The sequence below is a fragment of the Lemur catta genome, chromosome 8 (genome assembly GCF_020740605.2).
Source record: "Lemur catta isolate mLemCat1 chromosome 8, mLemCat1.pri, whole genome shotgun sequence".
Lineage (NCBI taxonomy): Eukaryota > Metazoa > Chordata > Mammalia > Primates > Lemuridae > Lemur > Lemur catta.
Window position 1 is genome coordinate 38,941,144 of NC_059135.1, and position 18,044 is coordinate 38,959,187.

General features: G+C 31.5%; 1 protein-coding gene across 2 annotated transcripts in view; it reads right to left on the minus strand.

The window, feature by feature from the left end:
• Positions 1 to 18,044, minus strand: part of GLS (glutaminase) — an 82,660-nt gene that overhangs the window by 18,691 nt on the left and 45,925 nt on the right. The window contains exons 12-15 of one of the 2 annotated variants that reach the window (XM_045559223.1): positions 17,520 to 17,696; positions 15,048 to 15,179; positions 13,970 to 14,062; positions 10,302 to 12,881 (exon numbers count right to left, since the gene is read on the minus strand). In XM_045559223.1, coding sequence (XP_045415179.1) covers positions 12,735 to 12,881; positions 13,970 to 14,062; positions 15,048 to 15,179; positions 17,520 to 17,696 — 549 coding nt within the window. In that variant the 3' untranslated portion in view covers positions 10,302 to 12,734. Of the gene's footprint in view, positions 1 to 10,301; positions 12,882 to 13,969; positions 14,063 to 15,047; positions 15,180 to 17,519; positions 17,697 to 18,044 lie in introns of those variants that run through there. The other variant, XM_045559221.1, reaches the window with a different exon arrangement.

The window sequence follows — 18,044 nt, forward strand, 5'->3', positions numbered from 1 at the left end:
GAAGCTTACCTTACTGATGGCACTAGTCCTCGATTATCTAACCCCAGAGTTTTTGTTACATTAGAAAAATGCCCCTCTATTTGTTTAAACCACTGTTAATCAACCTCCTGATATCTGTAGTGAAACAGATCCTTAATTGTTACAATAGCCCAAATTAAACTAATTTCTTCCCATACTGCCAAGGTTTGCTTCTACAATGTTCTCCATCTTAATAAATGCAGCAGCTTTGGCCCCATTGCTTATACTAAAAACCTGGTAGTCAATGTGATATCTCATTCTTTTTCACCCATCAAATACTATCACCAAGTGCTGCCAAGTCTATCTCAAACATATCTCCTGTCCATCTACTTCACCTGTAGTCTAAGCCACCAACACATCTCGAGTCCATAACCTCAACTCTTATCTCTCTCTAGTCTATCTCCATAGGGCAGTATTTAAGAACCAAATCTTTCCCTTTCTTAAAAGCCTTCAAAAGTTTCACACTGAACTTTTAATAAAGTCTCAAAACTCTTAATATGGTATATAAGACTTTTCACAAATATTTTCCACAATGTGTCCAGGGGACTACCTGTAACAAAAGCACCTGGGGTGCACTTTAAAACTTTAGATTATTGAATCAAACTGTAGGATTGGGATTGGGTCCCAGGAAGCTGCATTTTAAAGTTAAGACACTCTTAAGAACTCTGATGCACAACTCTGATGCACATTAAAATATGAGAAGGCCCACTCTACATAATACGGTCCTATCTCCAAGACTGATTCAGGGCCAGTCTCCCTCTACCTCGCCTCACTCTTCTTTCAGCACATTTACCTTCTCTCACCTTCTCAAATGTGTTATACTCCTCCTGGTCCAGGGCCTTCAAGTCAAACTATTCTATCAACCCCACTCCACCCTTCCTCTGACTCCTTCTAAACTTAAAATGCTGTATTATCTCTTTCAGGGAAAACCAACCACATCTAACCACCCAGACTAAACAAGGTCTTGTTATACCCTCTCCTAGCGTTCTTTACTATTCTAATATTTATTATCATTGTATTTCCTTAAATATTTTTTAAAGAAATGAAACATTAAAGATACAGCTAACCACTCTCCCTGCATCCATTCCTCTCCTTCCCAAGAGTAAGCTTTATCTAACAACTGGTGTCCATGTTCTTAGACTTTTAACTACACTCTATGTTTGTGTCTCATAAAGTCTGTTATAGATATACAAAAATGGCATCACATGGTACCATTTTGGGACTCACTTCCTTTATAGCAGTTAAAATGAACTAGATCTACATGTATCAGTATTAACAAATCACTTATCACCACTTTAATTGTTTTAGTAATTCAGTATCTGTATCGCCTTCTAGATTGTAAACATCACAAGTTGGATCATATTTGTCTCATTCTCCACTGCATATCCTAAACAATTTGCAGTTTCTCGTGCATTAAGGCAAGAAATAAGCATTTGTTGAATGAAGAACTAAGAAGTGAATGAATAATCCACAGAAATAATGTTGAGGTTTATATATAGATGAAATTAAGTTAGCTAAATATCTTGAAAAAATTGTGTGTTGCTTAAACAAAAACTAGTAGAAGGAATGAAAAAATGTTTGGTAACTGAGTAAAATAGGGATTGAGAATAATGAAATGCAACCTGGAAGAGTCCTCACCTTTAGCCACTTTCTCACAATCTCACAAGTGAGAAAGCAACTCCATAAAAGGAATGTGCTATTTGACTACTCTTATACCATACTATATTTATTTCAAAAGCAATACTGTTAAAACAGTAGAGCAACTTAAATGTAAAGTGAATATGTTGACAATGAAACTGCCAACTTGCCAGAGTAAGGGCATTGGGAAAGGTAGTTTATACTTTAACAGGAGAATTGTGTTTCTTCACAGTCCAGTACATGGCATATCCCTGGGTTGTGATTTTGCTTACACGTAACATCATCATTAAAGTCAAAACCAAACATATACACAAGGACAACTATAAATAGCTCTAGGCAAGTATAGAAAATTTCATCTTCATCTTGAGTCATTCTAGCTTTGTTAGTTTCGGGAAAAAAAAATTGTACCTTATAACTAAGTGCAGATGTGAACAAAGATAAATTCATTCTTGGATAATAAAGTTCCAGATTATAATTAAGAAGTATTATATATAAATACGACAAATGAAAATTCTATTTTGAGCTCTGTGAAAAGCTCTAAGGAATTAGGGTTGATAAAGATTTTAATAAGTTTAGCTAATAGACACTTAGAGGAGGGGAAAAAAAGGATTTTAAAATGTGTTGTCAGGCCGGGCGCGGTGGCTCACGCCTGTAATCCTAGCCCTCTGGGAGGCCGAGGCGGGTGGATCGCTCAAGGTCAGGAGTTCGAGACCAGCCTGAGCAAGACCTCGTCTCTACTAAAAATAGAAATAAAAATTATCTGGACAACTAAAAATATATATATAAAAAAAAAAAATTAGCCGGGCATGGTGGCGCATGCCTGTAGTCCCAGCTACTCGGGAGGCTGAGACAGTAGGATCGCTTAAGCCCAGGAGTTTGAGGTTGAGGTTGCTGTGAGCTAGGCTGACGCCACGGCACTCACTGTAGCCTGGGCAACAAAGTGAGACTCTGTCTCAAAAAAAAAAAAAAAAAAAAAATGTGTTGTCAAAAATAATTTGTAAGGGTTACAATAAACATCAACTTTTAGTGCTAACTTACGAACTTACATTTAATGTTGTAGGAATACACAAGGAAATTTTTTAAGTACTTAAAGTCACTCACCTCTACAACAGAGCTGGGCTAAGGAATGATTTTAATGGTAGGATTTAGAACTGACTTTTTACCCTCTACAATCAGGTAATACTGGAGTTAATTTTCCCACCTAGATCAATACTTCAGAACATAAACCTGATCATATCAGATCATATATGATCATATTTGCTGAAAACCCCCCAATGGTTTCCCATCACTTAATTGTCAATAAAAGGATTTTTGGAGATAGAATTTCTTTTCTATGAGTGAAATAATACATATACACATATATATGTTAAAATCATAAGACACTGGTCATATGGGATGTAGATACTGCTCACATTATATAAGTTATAGTGAAAAATGAACTTATCACAGGATAACCTTGCTTAATAGGAAATTTCCCTGAATTCTTAGTCTACCAAGATACTTTGGAATTGTTACTATCCTTTAATGTTCATGGAACATCCCCATTTTATTAACAAAGCAACATAAATTGTTCATTACATTTTTTTTTAATCTTCAACACCCTTTGTCCAAGCTCATTACATTTTGCGATGGGAAACAGAATGGTCTGTGTTCAAGAGGATGTACTCTGTAACTAAAACTGCATGGGTGCAAACCCTGACTCTATACACCTAAAGCTGTGTGACCTTAGGGAATTTGACATGACCTATCTCAATCTACAGAGATAGTAATAGTACCCATTTCATAGTTTTTATGAGGATTAAAGAATTCTCAAAGCATGCTTTACACTGGTGGTTGACCCACAGTAAGTCACAATAAATGCTAGTTATTACCAATGATCCTAAAAGTCATGTTATTCAAATTTTGATGTTACTGGCTTTCTGCTGACGGTGTATTATGCATGCCTTGTTGCTAGAGTTAAACTGTTGACATTAGAAGCAATGGGAAAATCTACAGAAAACCACAGAATCTTCCATGTTAGCAAACAGGACTGCCTGAACATACCCAGGTTATCTGGGTTTAGGCCCACACCTTTGAGGATTGTTCATTGTATACATAGTTCTCATCTGCACACTGCTAAACTTACTGTCATAAGGGACTGACAACTCTAGATTTTGAAGGTCTTTGGCACAGGCAATAGGCATATACTGGACATTCTTTTCATTTTAAATCACTGCCAATTTTAGATATATATGGTCACATCAAACCTGTGATTAAGACTGTTTATAGATTAACTGGTATGGTTTCTATGTCAGGATGAATGAGAAGTACCATGATAAATATGGTACCTCTTCCTGAAGTCAATTTTACTTCAGGACTGGAGAAGGAAAATTTTAGTAATAGAAGTAGTAAATACTATGTTTTGAAAATATTAAAACAGGTATTATGAAGTAGAACAAAATTTACATGAAATTTTCAGGTAGAAAGCAAGACATGGAAGTTCACACTAATGGTATATCATCCTAGGCTGCTCAACCAGATCCCAGGCCTACCCACCCTACACTCATTAATGCTATTTAAGTCATAAAAGCATAAGGTAAACTCAAAGCTTCAATCCATTCAGAGCTTTTGCAAAAGATCCTAAATTCTTAAAAAAAATTTAAAAAATCCATGCCTCACAATAGCAACAAGTAAGACTTTTTGCAAAGCAAATACTACAGAACACAATATGCAAACGGAACAGCAGCTCTCTATCCAGAGCCTCCCAAGTACAAGGTAAAAGTATTAATATATAAGGTAAGTAGATAGTTACATGACATAGCCCAAGATGTAGGGAAGGGATACCAAATAAACAACACCTTGATTCTGTGGCAGACATATACAATGGATATAAAATAAAATTACACAGCAGAAACTGAGTAAAAATGAAAAGTTCCCAAGTTTTTATTACTTAGCTAAAAATGTAGCAAACTAGTATTCTTTCCACTTTGTTCTCCCGGTGAAAAAAATAAAATAGAAAAACCCATACATTCTCTAAGTTCTGTTGAAATAGCATGTTTTAATTGAAAAACTTCACAAATAGGTAAATAGAAAGTTAAGCTCTACTCCCCCTACTCCTTAAGGTCATTCTTTAAAGTTTCTCTTTCAGGTAAAAAAAAAAAAAAAAAAAGACATTAAGGCAAGAATATTTTATTGGTATGATTAAAGAGGATTAATAATAGTATTAGTCACCACAGAATTTTAACAAAATCACTTGCTCTGTAATATCAAAATGTCAATGAAGTTCCATCGTACAGAAAATTTAACACTTACCCATCTCAATTCAAATATTCATCTCAAACAGTATTATTTAGTTCACTGCTTTATTTAAATTATAAAATCTTGTGCATAGACCTGGACTCAAAACGCATGTACTCAAGGCTCTATGTAAAATAAAGAATAAGCTACATTATGCTGAAGAAAAGAAGTTTGAACTTTCACATTTCAAACTTCTTGATTGGTTGTTGTTGTTGTTTTTAACTTTTTAAAGAAAATAAAAACTAGAATAGCAAATGTCAACACTATTGAAAGATTTGGAAGTGAACATATCAGCAATATAAAGATACGGAATCGAAAACCCATTCATAAGTAACTTTGATATAATGTTAAAAATTATCTCATTTTCTGCCACAATTGAATTATGATATAAAAGGATGAAAAATAAAGTAAAACATTTGAAATTAAGACAATATATTTTGAATTTTTCAATGAAATTAAGACAATATATTTTGAATTTTTCAATGATATCTTATTCTGAGTGACTATGAGAAAGTACAAAACAACAGACCTTGGGAGGACTTCAATTAATAATTTATTCCATATTTTTATATGCCATCATTAATCTCATTTAATGGAAGAAAGTCAAGATTTAAGGATTTTTATGTTTTCCCCTCAAAAGACATTTTATAAATGGCTCCTTAGTGATGATTTGTGAAAGGCAGATATCAAATAATGAAAACTGGTAGTTCTAATCTAGGTTTAAAGAGAATTATGAGACCAATTTTTGATTTTACAATGGAATAGTTAAAAAATGATAGTTTTATTTGCATAATTGATGATAATATTTCTGCATCATTCTTATTTTAGTATATATGTAATATGAAAGTAAGCAGAGTTTATATTGAATAAGAGCCAGTCTCTTAAAAGTTGAGGGTGTCACTTTTATCAACTTGTGAGAAGAGCTACCTAGGCAAGTTTAAATTTTGAGAATTAAGAAACCAATGCTTTTTTGAGTAACAATATTTAAGTCTTAACATTTTATAAGTCAACAAAAGCTTTAAAGAATTAATGCATTTCAAGAATACAATATACATTTTCCTTCATAAATAAAAAAATTAAAATCCCAGAACTATAAAATAGAGATTGATACTGATGGCAATATGTACTATAGACAGAATAAACAGACAAATCAGGAACCTTACTGAGGTCACTCACAGATCTAAACGTCTAAAATAAAAACAAGGAAAGTAGCTAGATATTTTATATGTGTCTTAGAAAAGCTACCATGCACAGGAAAAATATTTTTTCCTCAGAAACCATTAGTTTAGAACCTGAATAGTCTTTTTCTTATTTAAAATCTTTTTACTTATATATTTAATCTAACCCTAAAGGGGTTTATTTTAAAAAGCCAATGGTGCAACATTTATTTTTAGAGTCACATTTCTGCTACACTTTCTTTCAAAGGTTCCAGGGTAATATTTTATTTTTAGAACTACTATATAATTATAACATTCACTTCTAACTTTACTAGTTTTTAATAACTGGGACATGATTGTTTGCTAGAAAAATAATACATTTAAGTAGTTTGAATAAACACTGTTGGTACAATCAGTCTGCCAAATAACTTATAGTTATATTAACTACTGCCAATTATACTTCTCCCATTAAAAATAAACCACAAAATGTCCAAACAAAACGCATAACAGGCCCACCTCATCAAAAAAGAGGAAAAAAATGTAAAATGCTAACGAAGAAAGCAAGGTGCTAAGAAACCTGGAAAAGGGAGTTGGGTAGGGTCAAAGTTTGTACCAAATTAACTTTCAAACTCAGTTCTGTGATTCTGAAAAAACAAAACAAAACAAAACAAAAAAGGCCGGGCGCGGTGGCTCACGCCTGTAATCCTAGTCCTCTGGGAGGCTGAGGCAGGTGGATCGCTCGAGGTCAGGAGTTCGAGACCAGCCTGAGCGAGACCCCGTCTCTACTAAAAATAGAAAGAAATTATCTGGACAACTAAAAATATATATAGGAAAAAAAAAAATTAGCCGGGCATGGTGGCGCATGCCTGTGGTCCCAGCTACTCGGGAGGCTGAGGCAGAAGGATCAGCTTAAGCCCAGGAGTTTGAGGTTGCTGTGAGCTAGGCTGATGCCATGGCACTCACTCTAGCCCGGGCAACAAAGTGAGACTCTGTCTCAAAAAAAATAAATAAATAAAAATAAAAAAAAAAATAAAAAAAAAAAACACAAGATAATGGTAAATAAAAGTACATCAAAAATCTAGAAAGGCTAAACTATATTTAAAAATGAAACAAACCCTTCAGCTGTTTACAGAATATGAATTTAATTATAGTTCAGGGTTCCAAGTGTAATTGCTGGGCAGAAGAGAGTTTCATTATATAAACAAAAATCACCAGGAATATAATACGAAAACAGAAATTTAAAAACTATTTCAGGTAAGAATTTTTTCTTTCAAAAGCTAACCCTTCCAAATAGATAATTTTAATCACCTGAGGTATGAGAATAAAAATTATTTCAGCAAAGTAAATACTTTGTGGAAAAAAAGACCATTATTTATTTTTATCATACTTCGTCTAGAAAAATCATGTCCTCAGATATTAAAATTTGTCTTAAAAATAAGTATACCAAATTGTTCTTTACTGCTGAGATGTGGTCTACAAATTTGTAACAAAAATATTTCAGAATTAGTAAATGAGACTTACAGTTAGAAATCTAATAACAATTTTATAAGATTAATTGGCAGAAGCAATTGGCACCAGCTTACCTGTTCTAATAAGAGCCTTTGAGAGTGAGATCATAACTTTTTTTAAAAATTTAAGCAATACATGACAATTTTTAATACTAAGTGTTTCATAATTTATTGTGGAATGTAATTTACACAAAAATACCACAGATACCACCAAAAAAAGCAATGAATCAAAGTGCTAATTAGTATTCTACTCATTCTAGTTTAAAGGTTAATGGATTAGGAAGCCATTATAAAGTTTTAATCGAAATAGGCTTATACACCTGGCATATTTGTAACATCTCTATTAGCTATAACTTATAAAAATTACTAAAGTAGAGCTGCAATCTACAAAACAGAAAAGGGTAAACAAAATCATTCTTAAATTTCCTTCCTTTCAAATGCTCACAAAATATAAGTAGAAAACAAAGTTTGAAGACCATAGTAACAGAATCATTTCATTAAATAAAGATTTATGATCAGTTTACTTAACATCCTGTTTTAAAAATAAGTCCCTTTCCATTACCATTTAAGAAGTTTAGAACTCTAAAATACAGCAAGTTTTACCAGTTCTGTTTCATGTTGGGTAGATTTTGCCTCAGACGCACTTTTTTTTTTTTTCTACATTTCTCCAAGTTGTGTGCATTTTATGGTATTCACATTAATAAATTCCAGGATGGGGCTTAGCGGAGGGATAAAAGAACTTCCCGCAAACCAATTAAATTCCTTCCACTTCTAAGCAATGTTCTAAGAAACAAACATTTTAACTGTATTACAATTTGAAATAAAAGAAAAATGGTTGAACTCGGATATACTTGAATGTATTTCAAGTATAATTTTGTCCCTGAATTCCAAGACAGAGAATAGAGTAACGTAAATCACATTCTGAAGAATTCTAAATGAAAGTCTGAGTGTATGGCCATGATAGCTGATAACAAACTTCCATTTATACTGCATCTCCAACATCTGGTTTTGATTTTATTATACAATGCAACTATTACATTTAATATAAAATGATAGAGAAGGAATTGAGAAGAAATCCAATGTTAAGTAGAATGATCATAAATCTCTTAAAAAATGCATTCTAGCATTTTTGCACACCCAGGAGAAAAATTAAAATTTTAACAAATGAATAGTAAAGCAGATTCTTAAGACTAAAAATTGTACACAGTGAACTAAATAAAATTATTCTATAAAGTAAACTGTTTAATCTCAGAAGTACATTACTTAAGTCAAACAAAAAACGTAATAAATTTTAGGAAGTACTTTAAAGTAAATTCCACATGAAATCTGATGCTCTGGCTTTGCCTTTTCTGGACTTCTCCAATATTGCTAGGTACTCTCACAACCTGACAGTATTGGTAGGGAATGGGAGTGGCAACAACAGAAACCACAAATCTTTAAAGTCAAATTGAATAAGTAAAATATGTTATATTTTATAAATTCTGGTGTAGCAAAAATTTTAAGAGTTCTTTTATGGCAAAGTTTGGAATAGGAATATAATAAATCAATGAACCATTTATATACAATATACTATGTGGAAAGAACTGCTGGTTATTTTCAGAATATGAATGGATAAATTCAGGTACATAAGGAGATGATATATATATACATATATATACAAACACATATATAACACACACATTATATATAAATAATCAGGATATAGACTGACATATCAGTATTTATCAGCAGTTCTTTCCACATACATATACGCCTATGAAACACTACAACGTCAGATCAAGATCACCAGGCATTTTAAGTTGTTTTTCCCTTTGCTTCAAATGGATTTTAAAAAATGTATCTTTAAAAGCAAGTGATCATAAACTGTTAAGTATATTAAACATATCATTATACTGGAATGCCTTATTAACTAGCCCTAAAATAACTTTATTTTAAAAAACTCACAGATTAATACAAATTCTTGTAAGCAAGGGTATTTCCCCTTTCAAATACTTTTAAAACTTCTATAATTTATTTGGGAAATCTCTGGAATATGAATGGTGGATTTAATCCAATAAAAATTTTAAGTACTGTATTTGACCTACAACACACAGACCCTCTATAATCTGGACTATATAATTTGGACTATGCTATGGAAATACACTAAATTTCTTCTGAAAATTAAATCCCTTAAAAAAGCAGTAAAGGTCAATTTCTATATTATTGTTATTCTACTCGATAAATTCTACTGAGATTAACAGTTTTATTCTAAAGCAATATTATGATAGTCTTCATCTGACTTAGCAATGTTTTTCTTATTCTCTAGGCAACAACAAATAAAATGAGAGTTATATAGTGAATAACATCAATTATATTCTTCCTTAGAAAGCAGAAAGAACCTGCAAATAGGGATGTATTAAGTTATCAAATGGAAAAACAACAAAAAAAAAATTCGGAGAAAAGTCTTTATTCAAATACTTTTAGTACAACCAACAGGAAAAGTCCTCTTCCCAAAAAACCCACCAACACTATATTTCATTTAAAAAAATCAAATAAAGCCCTTTTGAGAATTTCTAGTTTGCAGCCTCAGAACAATAAACACTGTAATAGTACTTTCATAAAGGATACTGTTTTTCTAAGTTAAAATCCCAACTGTTTGTTATACTTCAAATGTTGGAGTTGCTTTTATAAAAAAACAAAAAAAAACAAAAAAAAAACAATAAAATCAGCTTAAAATAAATTTATTGTATAATACAAAAAGTAGGCATACTGGAAAATAAAGGTACATTATTAAATATACAAAGCAAATGAAAGAAAGCTAAACAACACAAATGTTTTAATCCAAACACTAAGATAAAATGCACAACATTTATGCTAAAAACAAAGTATTTTAGGAAGAATATGCATTTCAAATGAAATGTTAATGATGCCAAAAAAAAAAAAGAAAGAAAGAAAATCAAATATGCTATCTTGTAAATGCTTGAATATCAAGAATCAATAATGGCAAAAAACATTAAGCCCAACAATACCGGGTACTTTTTCAAGAATTATATTTAAAAAGGTATTAAGAATACTGAAGGAATCAAAATATGTCCTTAAAACTGGCAAAGTTTTTCTTTTTTTTAAGTTTGAGGGCCTATTCACAATATCTTACCTTTTCTTCCATTTATTCCTTACTGTAAAAATTTCTGGATGCCCATTCTTAACATTCTCTAAATACTGTAGCTTAGATAATCCTACTTGGTTTTTAAGTGTACACTTAAACCTTACAACACATCAGTAAGTACCACAAATTAACAACCTAACTTTGCAATCTATACAAATATACATACAATATGAAAACTAAATCTTCATTTTATAAAGAAATAGTAACATGTAACAATTTAGAGCAGGGGGGAAAAAAATAATGCCTTTTTTCCAATTAAGGCATTCAATTGCCCAAACTACAAATGGCCCCGGTGGAACTAACAAAAATGTGTAGCAGTAATAAGACTTTGAGAAGCATCCAGTTAGGATATGCATCTGAACATTAGAAGAACATTGAAGTAAACATAAAAGCCTTGGTAAAATTCTCTAAAACTTAATATATAATTATTTAAATATATAAATTTAATACTTAGGTTAGCCCAAAAGGCTTTTGACCAGCACCTCTGGGAGGGAACTTCTTTTCCTAGTATCAGAGTTCCCAAACTCAAGACATCATATAATCAAGATTTTCTATATCTACATTTGCACTAGTATCTAAATTACTAGGAGAAATCTTTTTTGCTACATTATATTTAATTTTACAGACTTTGCCATACTACACATATGCTGTCATGCTAAGAAACCATCAAGTTTTCCCTCTAAATCCCCCTACCATGAAATTTACAAGTTTAAAAATGAATTGAAAAACATACATACTTGAAACTGTGGGAACTGTGGGCAAAACCAGAGAGGTATATGGAAGAAGGAAGAAGTGTGAATAGATCCTATAAGATTTTACAATCATTTTGCCAAGACAGACTTTTAATATTATGAATAATTACCTGATGTCAGGTTGTGTAGACCTATAGTTCTCTTAAAAACAAGTTTTGATTCTCAATATTGCATTTCTATAGATGAACAAAAGGATTCAGATCTAAAATATTTTAGTAGCATACTTCAGACTAAATTCATTTCCTAAGTACTCTAAAAGAGTTCAAATAAAACAAACTATGAGAGGTTATAATTTATCACAAAAGAAATATTCATTAGCATTTATGAAATTATTAGGATAATAAAATTTTAAAAGCTAAAAACCAAGATTTGCCATTCATATTTAAATATAACATAGAAAAAGTTATGTGGGTAATATGAATATAAAATTGTTTAGGTGAACATTTCACTCGAAGACACTGTTTCTCCTTCTGAGTAACTAACCATTATAGCTTTTTAATAATGAAACACATCATTATCTCACAACTGAAATTCTTTGGCTGGAATGTTTTAGTAACATAAGACACTCCTATATGTGACAATTCTGACGGAACATGGGAGTTGCAAAGTAAAAGAGCAAGGAAACATATTTAAAAGTGTTTGATAACATTTTAAATAAAAGTTTTTAAAAATTTAAAACCAATCTATCACTAAAAATGACATAAATGTAAACTTAAGCTAACTTTATGCTATTGCTATTCTTAAATAAAATAATTTGGGGTTCATTATTTTGGCTTTTTAGTTTTGTATTTAGCATAGAAGTACTTTCTATTGTCACTGTAGACATTATGTCAGTTTTAAAACTGAAAAAAAAAGCAACAAAACTTATGAGTTCAATTTGTAGGGTTTTAGAATTAAGAAATTACAATTTTCTGTTACTATTTTAAAATAAGATTATCTGACTATATAGTTAAAATTCTAATAACATCAAAAAAGTTTTAAAGAAATCTTTCCATTTTGTATTTTTTAAAAATAAAGCAAATTTGCTTTATTTACTCGTAAATACTTTTTAAAAGACCAACAAATGCACTTTTAATCTATTATCTTTACACAAAGATTAAAAGAAAAAAAAAAGCTTTATGGCTCCAGCACCCAAGGTTGAGAACACAAAAAACTCAATAAATATTTATAGTTTGCAAAAATAGCTAAAGATGTTTGAAAGATTAAATGAAGAAACATTCTGAAACTAGAACCCATTTCTTTAGCTTTTCTCTCCCAGACTTTCCATTCTATACACTACAGTTGTGGAGATGTCCTCATTTGACTCAGGTGATACTTTTTTCCATACTGTCTCTTTTAAAGCAAGTTCTTGTTGGAGACTTTCATAGTCCAATGGTCCAAAGGAATGCTAGTTGTTCAAGCAACATACATAATTTATTAGTGCACTTGAGTGAAGAAAGGTCCAAGCTATAAAATGTTATTTTTCAATGAATGTTATTAAAATCTGTTAAAATTTTCAATCACAACCATCCGACATTTTTGCTTCATGTTACTCATGTCAACTCCCATTCATGGAAGTTTCTATTCTGTTGGCTTTGCATAATTCTCATGTATTATAGGAATTACTTTGATTGGAACTAACAAAAATTTAGTTTGGCCCCAAAGAAAATTTGCTCAGTCTGAATTAAAAATATTTTCTACTAACAAGAACTTCATATATCTTCAAGTCTAATTAAGTAATTTTACTATAAATATTTTACATGTGGGATGCAAAGAAACTGAATAAAAAAAAATCTCAACACAAGTCCCTTGGTCCAGTGAAAAACTATATAGATCAAAAAAGTTAAGTCTTGATTCTTAATACTAGCTCCAAAAAAGGAATATATATGTACAATAGCATGAAGCCAAACACACTGATAAGAAACAAGTAGGACTTTAAGGTTATGAAGAATATTGCATCATATATTCTTTCTAGAAAAAATATTTCATCTTTCTAGAAAAAATATTTCATCTACAGTGGCTTATAAAACTTATTAGGCTTCATAAGGTGTTTCACTAATATTATAATCTCTTTCTCATTTACATATCCATCCACAGTAGGTAAGAAATAAAATAAACTTCAATTCAGGACTACAACTGATAAATATTAAGAATAAAAAAAGCTTTCTTTTTAATTAGATTTACAGCACATAGAACTTTCCAATGTCTTGTTTAACAGAATCAAATCTAAAAATCTTGCTTCAAACAGCAGAAGACAGGAAGAAAGACTGCCATTAGGCTAACCAGTTCCAATTTAAATAATAAACCAGCAATATTTAATATCTATGTACTACTGAACTAAGATAAAAAATGTCACCAATTTGTTTACCCTCATTTGTGATTAGCAAAGACATAAGGCCACTAACAATTACGCTTAGGTTTTATTTAAACAGGCAAATCTCATTTTCTCTCTCTTAAAAAAAATTACATAATTATCTAAATAGGAATTTTGCTTACCCTTTGATCACCACCTTCTCTTCGAGGATCAAGTTTTTTTGCAAAGTGTCTCAAATTATCATAGTTATGGAAATTGCACAGAGAAACAAGATCCTGTAAATAGTTATACAGAACAGGTATAAGAAATCGGCTATTCACTGGTTACATTTATTCATATTTTAACAAACTGTATTTATAGCTTCCTGCTTAAAAATCATCACTGCATTCTAATAAACCAGCATGATGCATAAAGAAGGGGACTGAAGTCAGAGTAAAATGTGGATATAAGTTTTGAGAACACTGCTTACTAACATGACCCTAGGGCTCAGCCACTCAAACTGTCTAACTTTTACCTTCTGTAAAACAGGGTTTATAATAAGAGACCACATGAAAGAATTCTTCTATCAAATAACTGTAAAGCACCATAAAAATATAAATAACTATACAATCAATTATAATTTACTTTATATGCAATCCAATGTCATTCTCTAGTTTTTATAAAATATAAAAGATTGAAAAATAAATCAGTTTTAATTGAATATAGTACTTGAACTCCAGAAAGTAATAAGTGTAAATAAAACCAGAAGCTGAAATATTAGCAAGAATTGTTTTATAAAATACTGAACTAATCAAGAGTAGTAACACTTTTTAAAATTTTTTCTCTTTTTTATTTGCAGTGCTTACTTCCTCAAAAAAAAAATTTTTTAAGGTAGTCAAGAAGATAAATATGTTCAACCAGGCAGATTAAAGGAGATAAAATAAACCACTATTGTATAATTCTTAAAATGTGTTGGATTTTAAATTACTTCTCTAACTTTAGTATCTTTGGTTGAGTTTTTGAAAACTAAAAACATAATAACCACGAAAATTAAAACATAAGCATCACACAAATATAATTTCCTGTAAGAATGATTAAATGAGAGCTGTCTGGGAGAAGCAACTTGAAGCTCCTCTATGAGTATTTCTGTGGCTACCTAGTAACTAACACACTGGCAGAGTGCCAAGAGTCAATAAACTATGGAAAATGGGTTAAAAACAATAGAATCACTGAATGACTCAACTTACATGATCATTATTTTCATTAAAAAAATGTGCTTACATGACAGAAGTGAATTCCCTTAACACTGTTGCCCATCTTGTCCAGAGCAGGAGACCAGCACATCATGCCCATGACATTGGGAACAACTAAAAGAATGCCCCCAGCAACTCCGGATTTTGCAGGAAGACCAACCTGAAAATAATTCAGTAAAAATGAGCATTCATGTAAACATTTTGAAATAAGAAATGTTATGTCCAACAATAGAGACACTAGTTTAAGAAATGTGATATATATCCATACAATAGAATTTCAACATTAAAAATGTTATAGATAAATATTTTTCAACATGTTTATAATATAGTAAATAAAGTTATAAAAGAGTTTGGGATAGATTTGAATATAGAAAAATTTTTGAAACATACACTCTAAGGAATTAAAGTAGTTCCATCTAAACTGTAGGGCTATGGATGTTTTTATCATATTCTTCTTGACTATTTTTCTAATTTTTCTAAAATAAACTTATATTGTTTTTAAATATAAAAATTTATTTTTCAAAAATATTTCACAGCTAGGAAACAATGAGAATTATATCTTAAAAGATTTTCTATGGCATACTGTCAGAGAAATGTCTGAGGAATGGAAATAAAATGGTAATTTAAATTAATCCTCTTCATTGCTTCTCGGCCTTTTGCCTAAGATCAAGTGTAAATTAATACTCTTCAAAAAATTTAAGTTTATGTTATGCAGTATTTGACAATTATGATAAAAAACAAAATTAATGTCATTAAGGCAGTGTTCATTAACTGCTTACTAACATTCATATATTAAGTACCTCTTGACAGAATACACCAATAAAATACTCTTGCAGAAAACTAAACAAAACAAGCAAACAAAAAACACCTGAATCAGATCTACTAATTTACAGGAAATGCAAGGGACAATGAGACATATGTAATCAGCAAAACTTAACACTACAGGAACCAATACAGGATAAATGACCCAGTTTTTTCAACCAAAAATAACAAGAAAATAAGAGAGAAGTCATGAGAAGACCTACAGATTAAAAGAAAAAGGGAGACACAACCAATTACAATGTATGGTCCTTATATGTACCCCCAGTCAAACAAACTGTAAAGTAATATGGTAATAATTTATAAAATAATCCAGTCACTCTAAACATTGACTAAATATTTTAATGATATTAAATTTAATGGTGATAATAAATTAATGACGATATTAAAATTTTGATATGTAATATTTCAGTTTTTTATATGTAATAATGGTATTGTATATTTTGTTATGAGTCTTTATCATTTAGAATTACATACTGTAACATGACAAGGGTGGGGGAAATAGGTGTACATACAGATAAAACAAGATTGGTCACGTACTCATAATTATTGAAGCTGAGTGATGAGTACATTAAATGCATCTCTCTATTTTTATGTTTGAAAATTTCCAAGATAAAAAAAATGACTTGACATGAGCAGAATGAAATAAGAAAAGTCTATACATTTCACAAGTAGCAAATGCACAACAGAACTTACAGAAATATACTTTTATTAAGTTTTAATTTTTTTTTTTTTTTTTTTTTTGGAGACAGAGTGTCGCTTTGTTGCCCGGGCTAGAGTGAGTGCCGTGGCGTCAGCCTAGCTCACAGCAACCTCAAACTCCTGGGCTTAAGTGATCCTACTGCCTCAGCCTCCCGAGTAGCTGGGACCACAGGCATGCACCACCATGCCTGGCTAATTTTTTCTATATACATTTTTAGTTGTCCAGATCATTTATTTCTATTTTTAGTAGAGATGGGGTCTCGCTCTTGCTCAGGTTAGTCTTGAACTCCTGACCTCGAGGGATCCACCCACCTCAGCCTCCCAGAGTGCTAGGATTACAGGCGTGAGCCACCGTGCCCGGCCTAAGTTTTAATTTTAATATACTTTAAGTCCTTTAAAACAAGGGTCTCCAACCTAAGGTGAGTTGTATAATTATTTCATTATATATTACAATGTACTAATAATAGAAATAAAGTGCACAATAAATATAATGCGCTTAAATCATCCCCAAACCATCCTCCCCAACCCCCATCCCCATCCATAGAAAAACTGTCTTCCATGAAAACAGTCCCTGGTGCCAAAAAGGTTAGAAACTGCTGCTTTAGAATATCTATGGCTGTAACCAAAGATAATAAACATTATGTCTTTCTGAACTTAAGGAATTCTTGAGGTACATAATCATCACCATGCTAAACATTAACTGAAAGTAAAGTCTATACTATACTAACCTTGTACATTGGAATGCCTTAAAAACAGAAGTGATGAGGTCCTATAAACTAAACTTCCAAGTTCTTAAGAACATCTGGTAGACTGTTTAACTCTATTCCTTACCAATTCTGTAACAAATTAACCTTGAAAACAAGCCTCTCTCTCTAAAATTAATGTACAGCTGTGGAAGCAAAGTTTAAACAGCATTTTTAAAAGAACCAGTTCAGACTAGTTTCTTGCCCTAGAAAATTAAGATTAAACAATTACTTACATGGAAAGCAAACTGCCCTGAGAAATCATACATGCCACAGGAATGCATCAAACTCAGTGTATTTCGAACCGCTTCAGGGCTCAGTACTCTTTCACCAGTAATTGGGCAGAAACCACCATTAGCCAGTGTGGCAGCCATCACACTGGCTGATTCACAAGTCACTTCAATGGAGCATAGCTAAAATGAATAAAAAAAAAAAAAAAACAGAATTCTAAAAAATTTAGGCTCATATTACTTTTAGTATTACAGTTGACTTCTAAGATAATCTATTTTATCTGGCATTTCATACATATCTGAAATATTTCTTCCAAAGAGATAATTTTAGTGTGACTTGATGACATACCAAAGATTTTTTTTTTTTTTTCAGACAGGGTTTTTCTCTGTCACCCCCGCTAGAGTGCAGTGGCATTATCACAGCTCACTGTTGGCTCAAGTGATCCTCCTGCCTCAGCCTTCTGAGTAGCTGGGACTACAGGTCTATGCCACCACACTTGGCTAATTTTTCTAGTTTTTGTAGAGATGGGG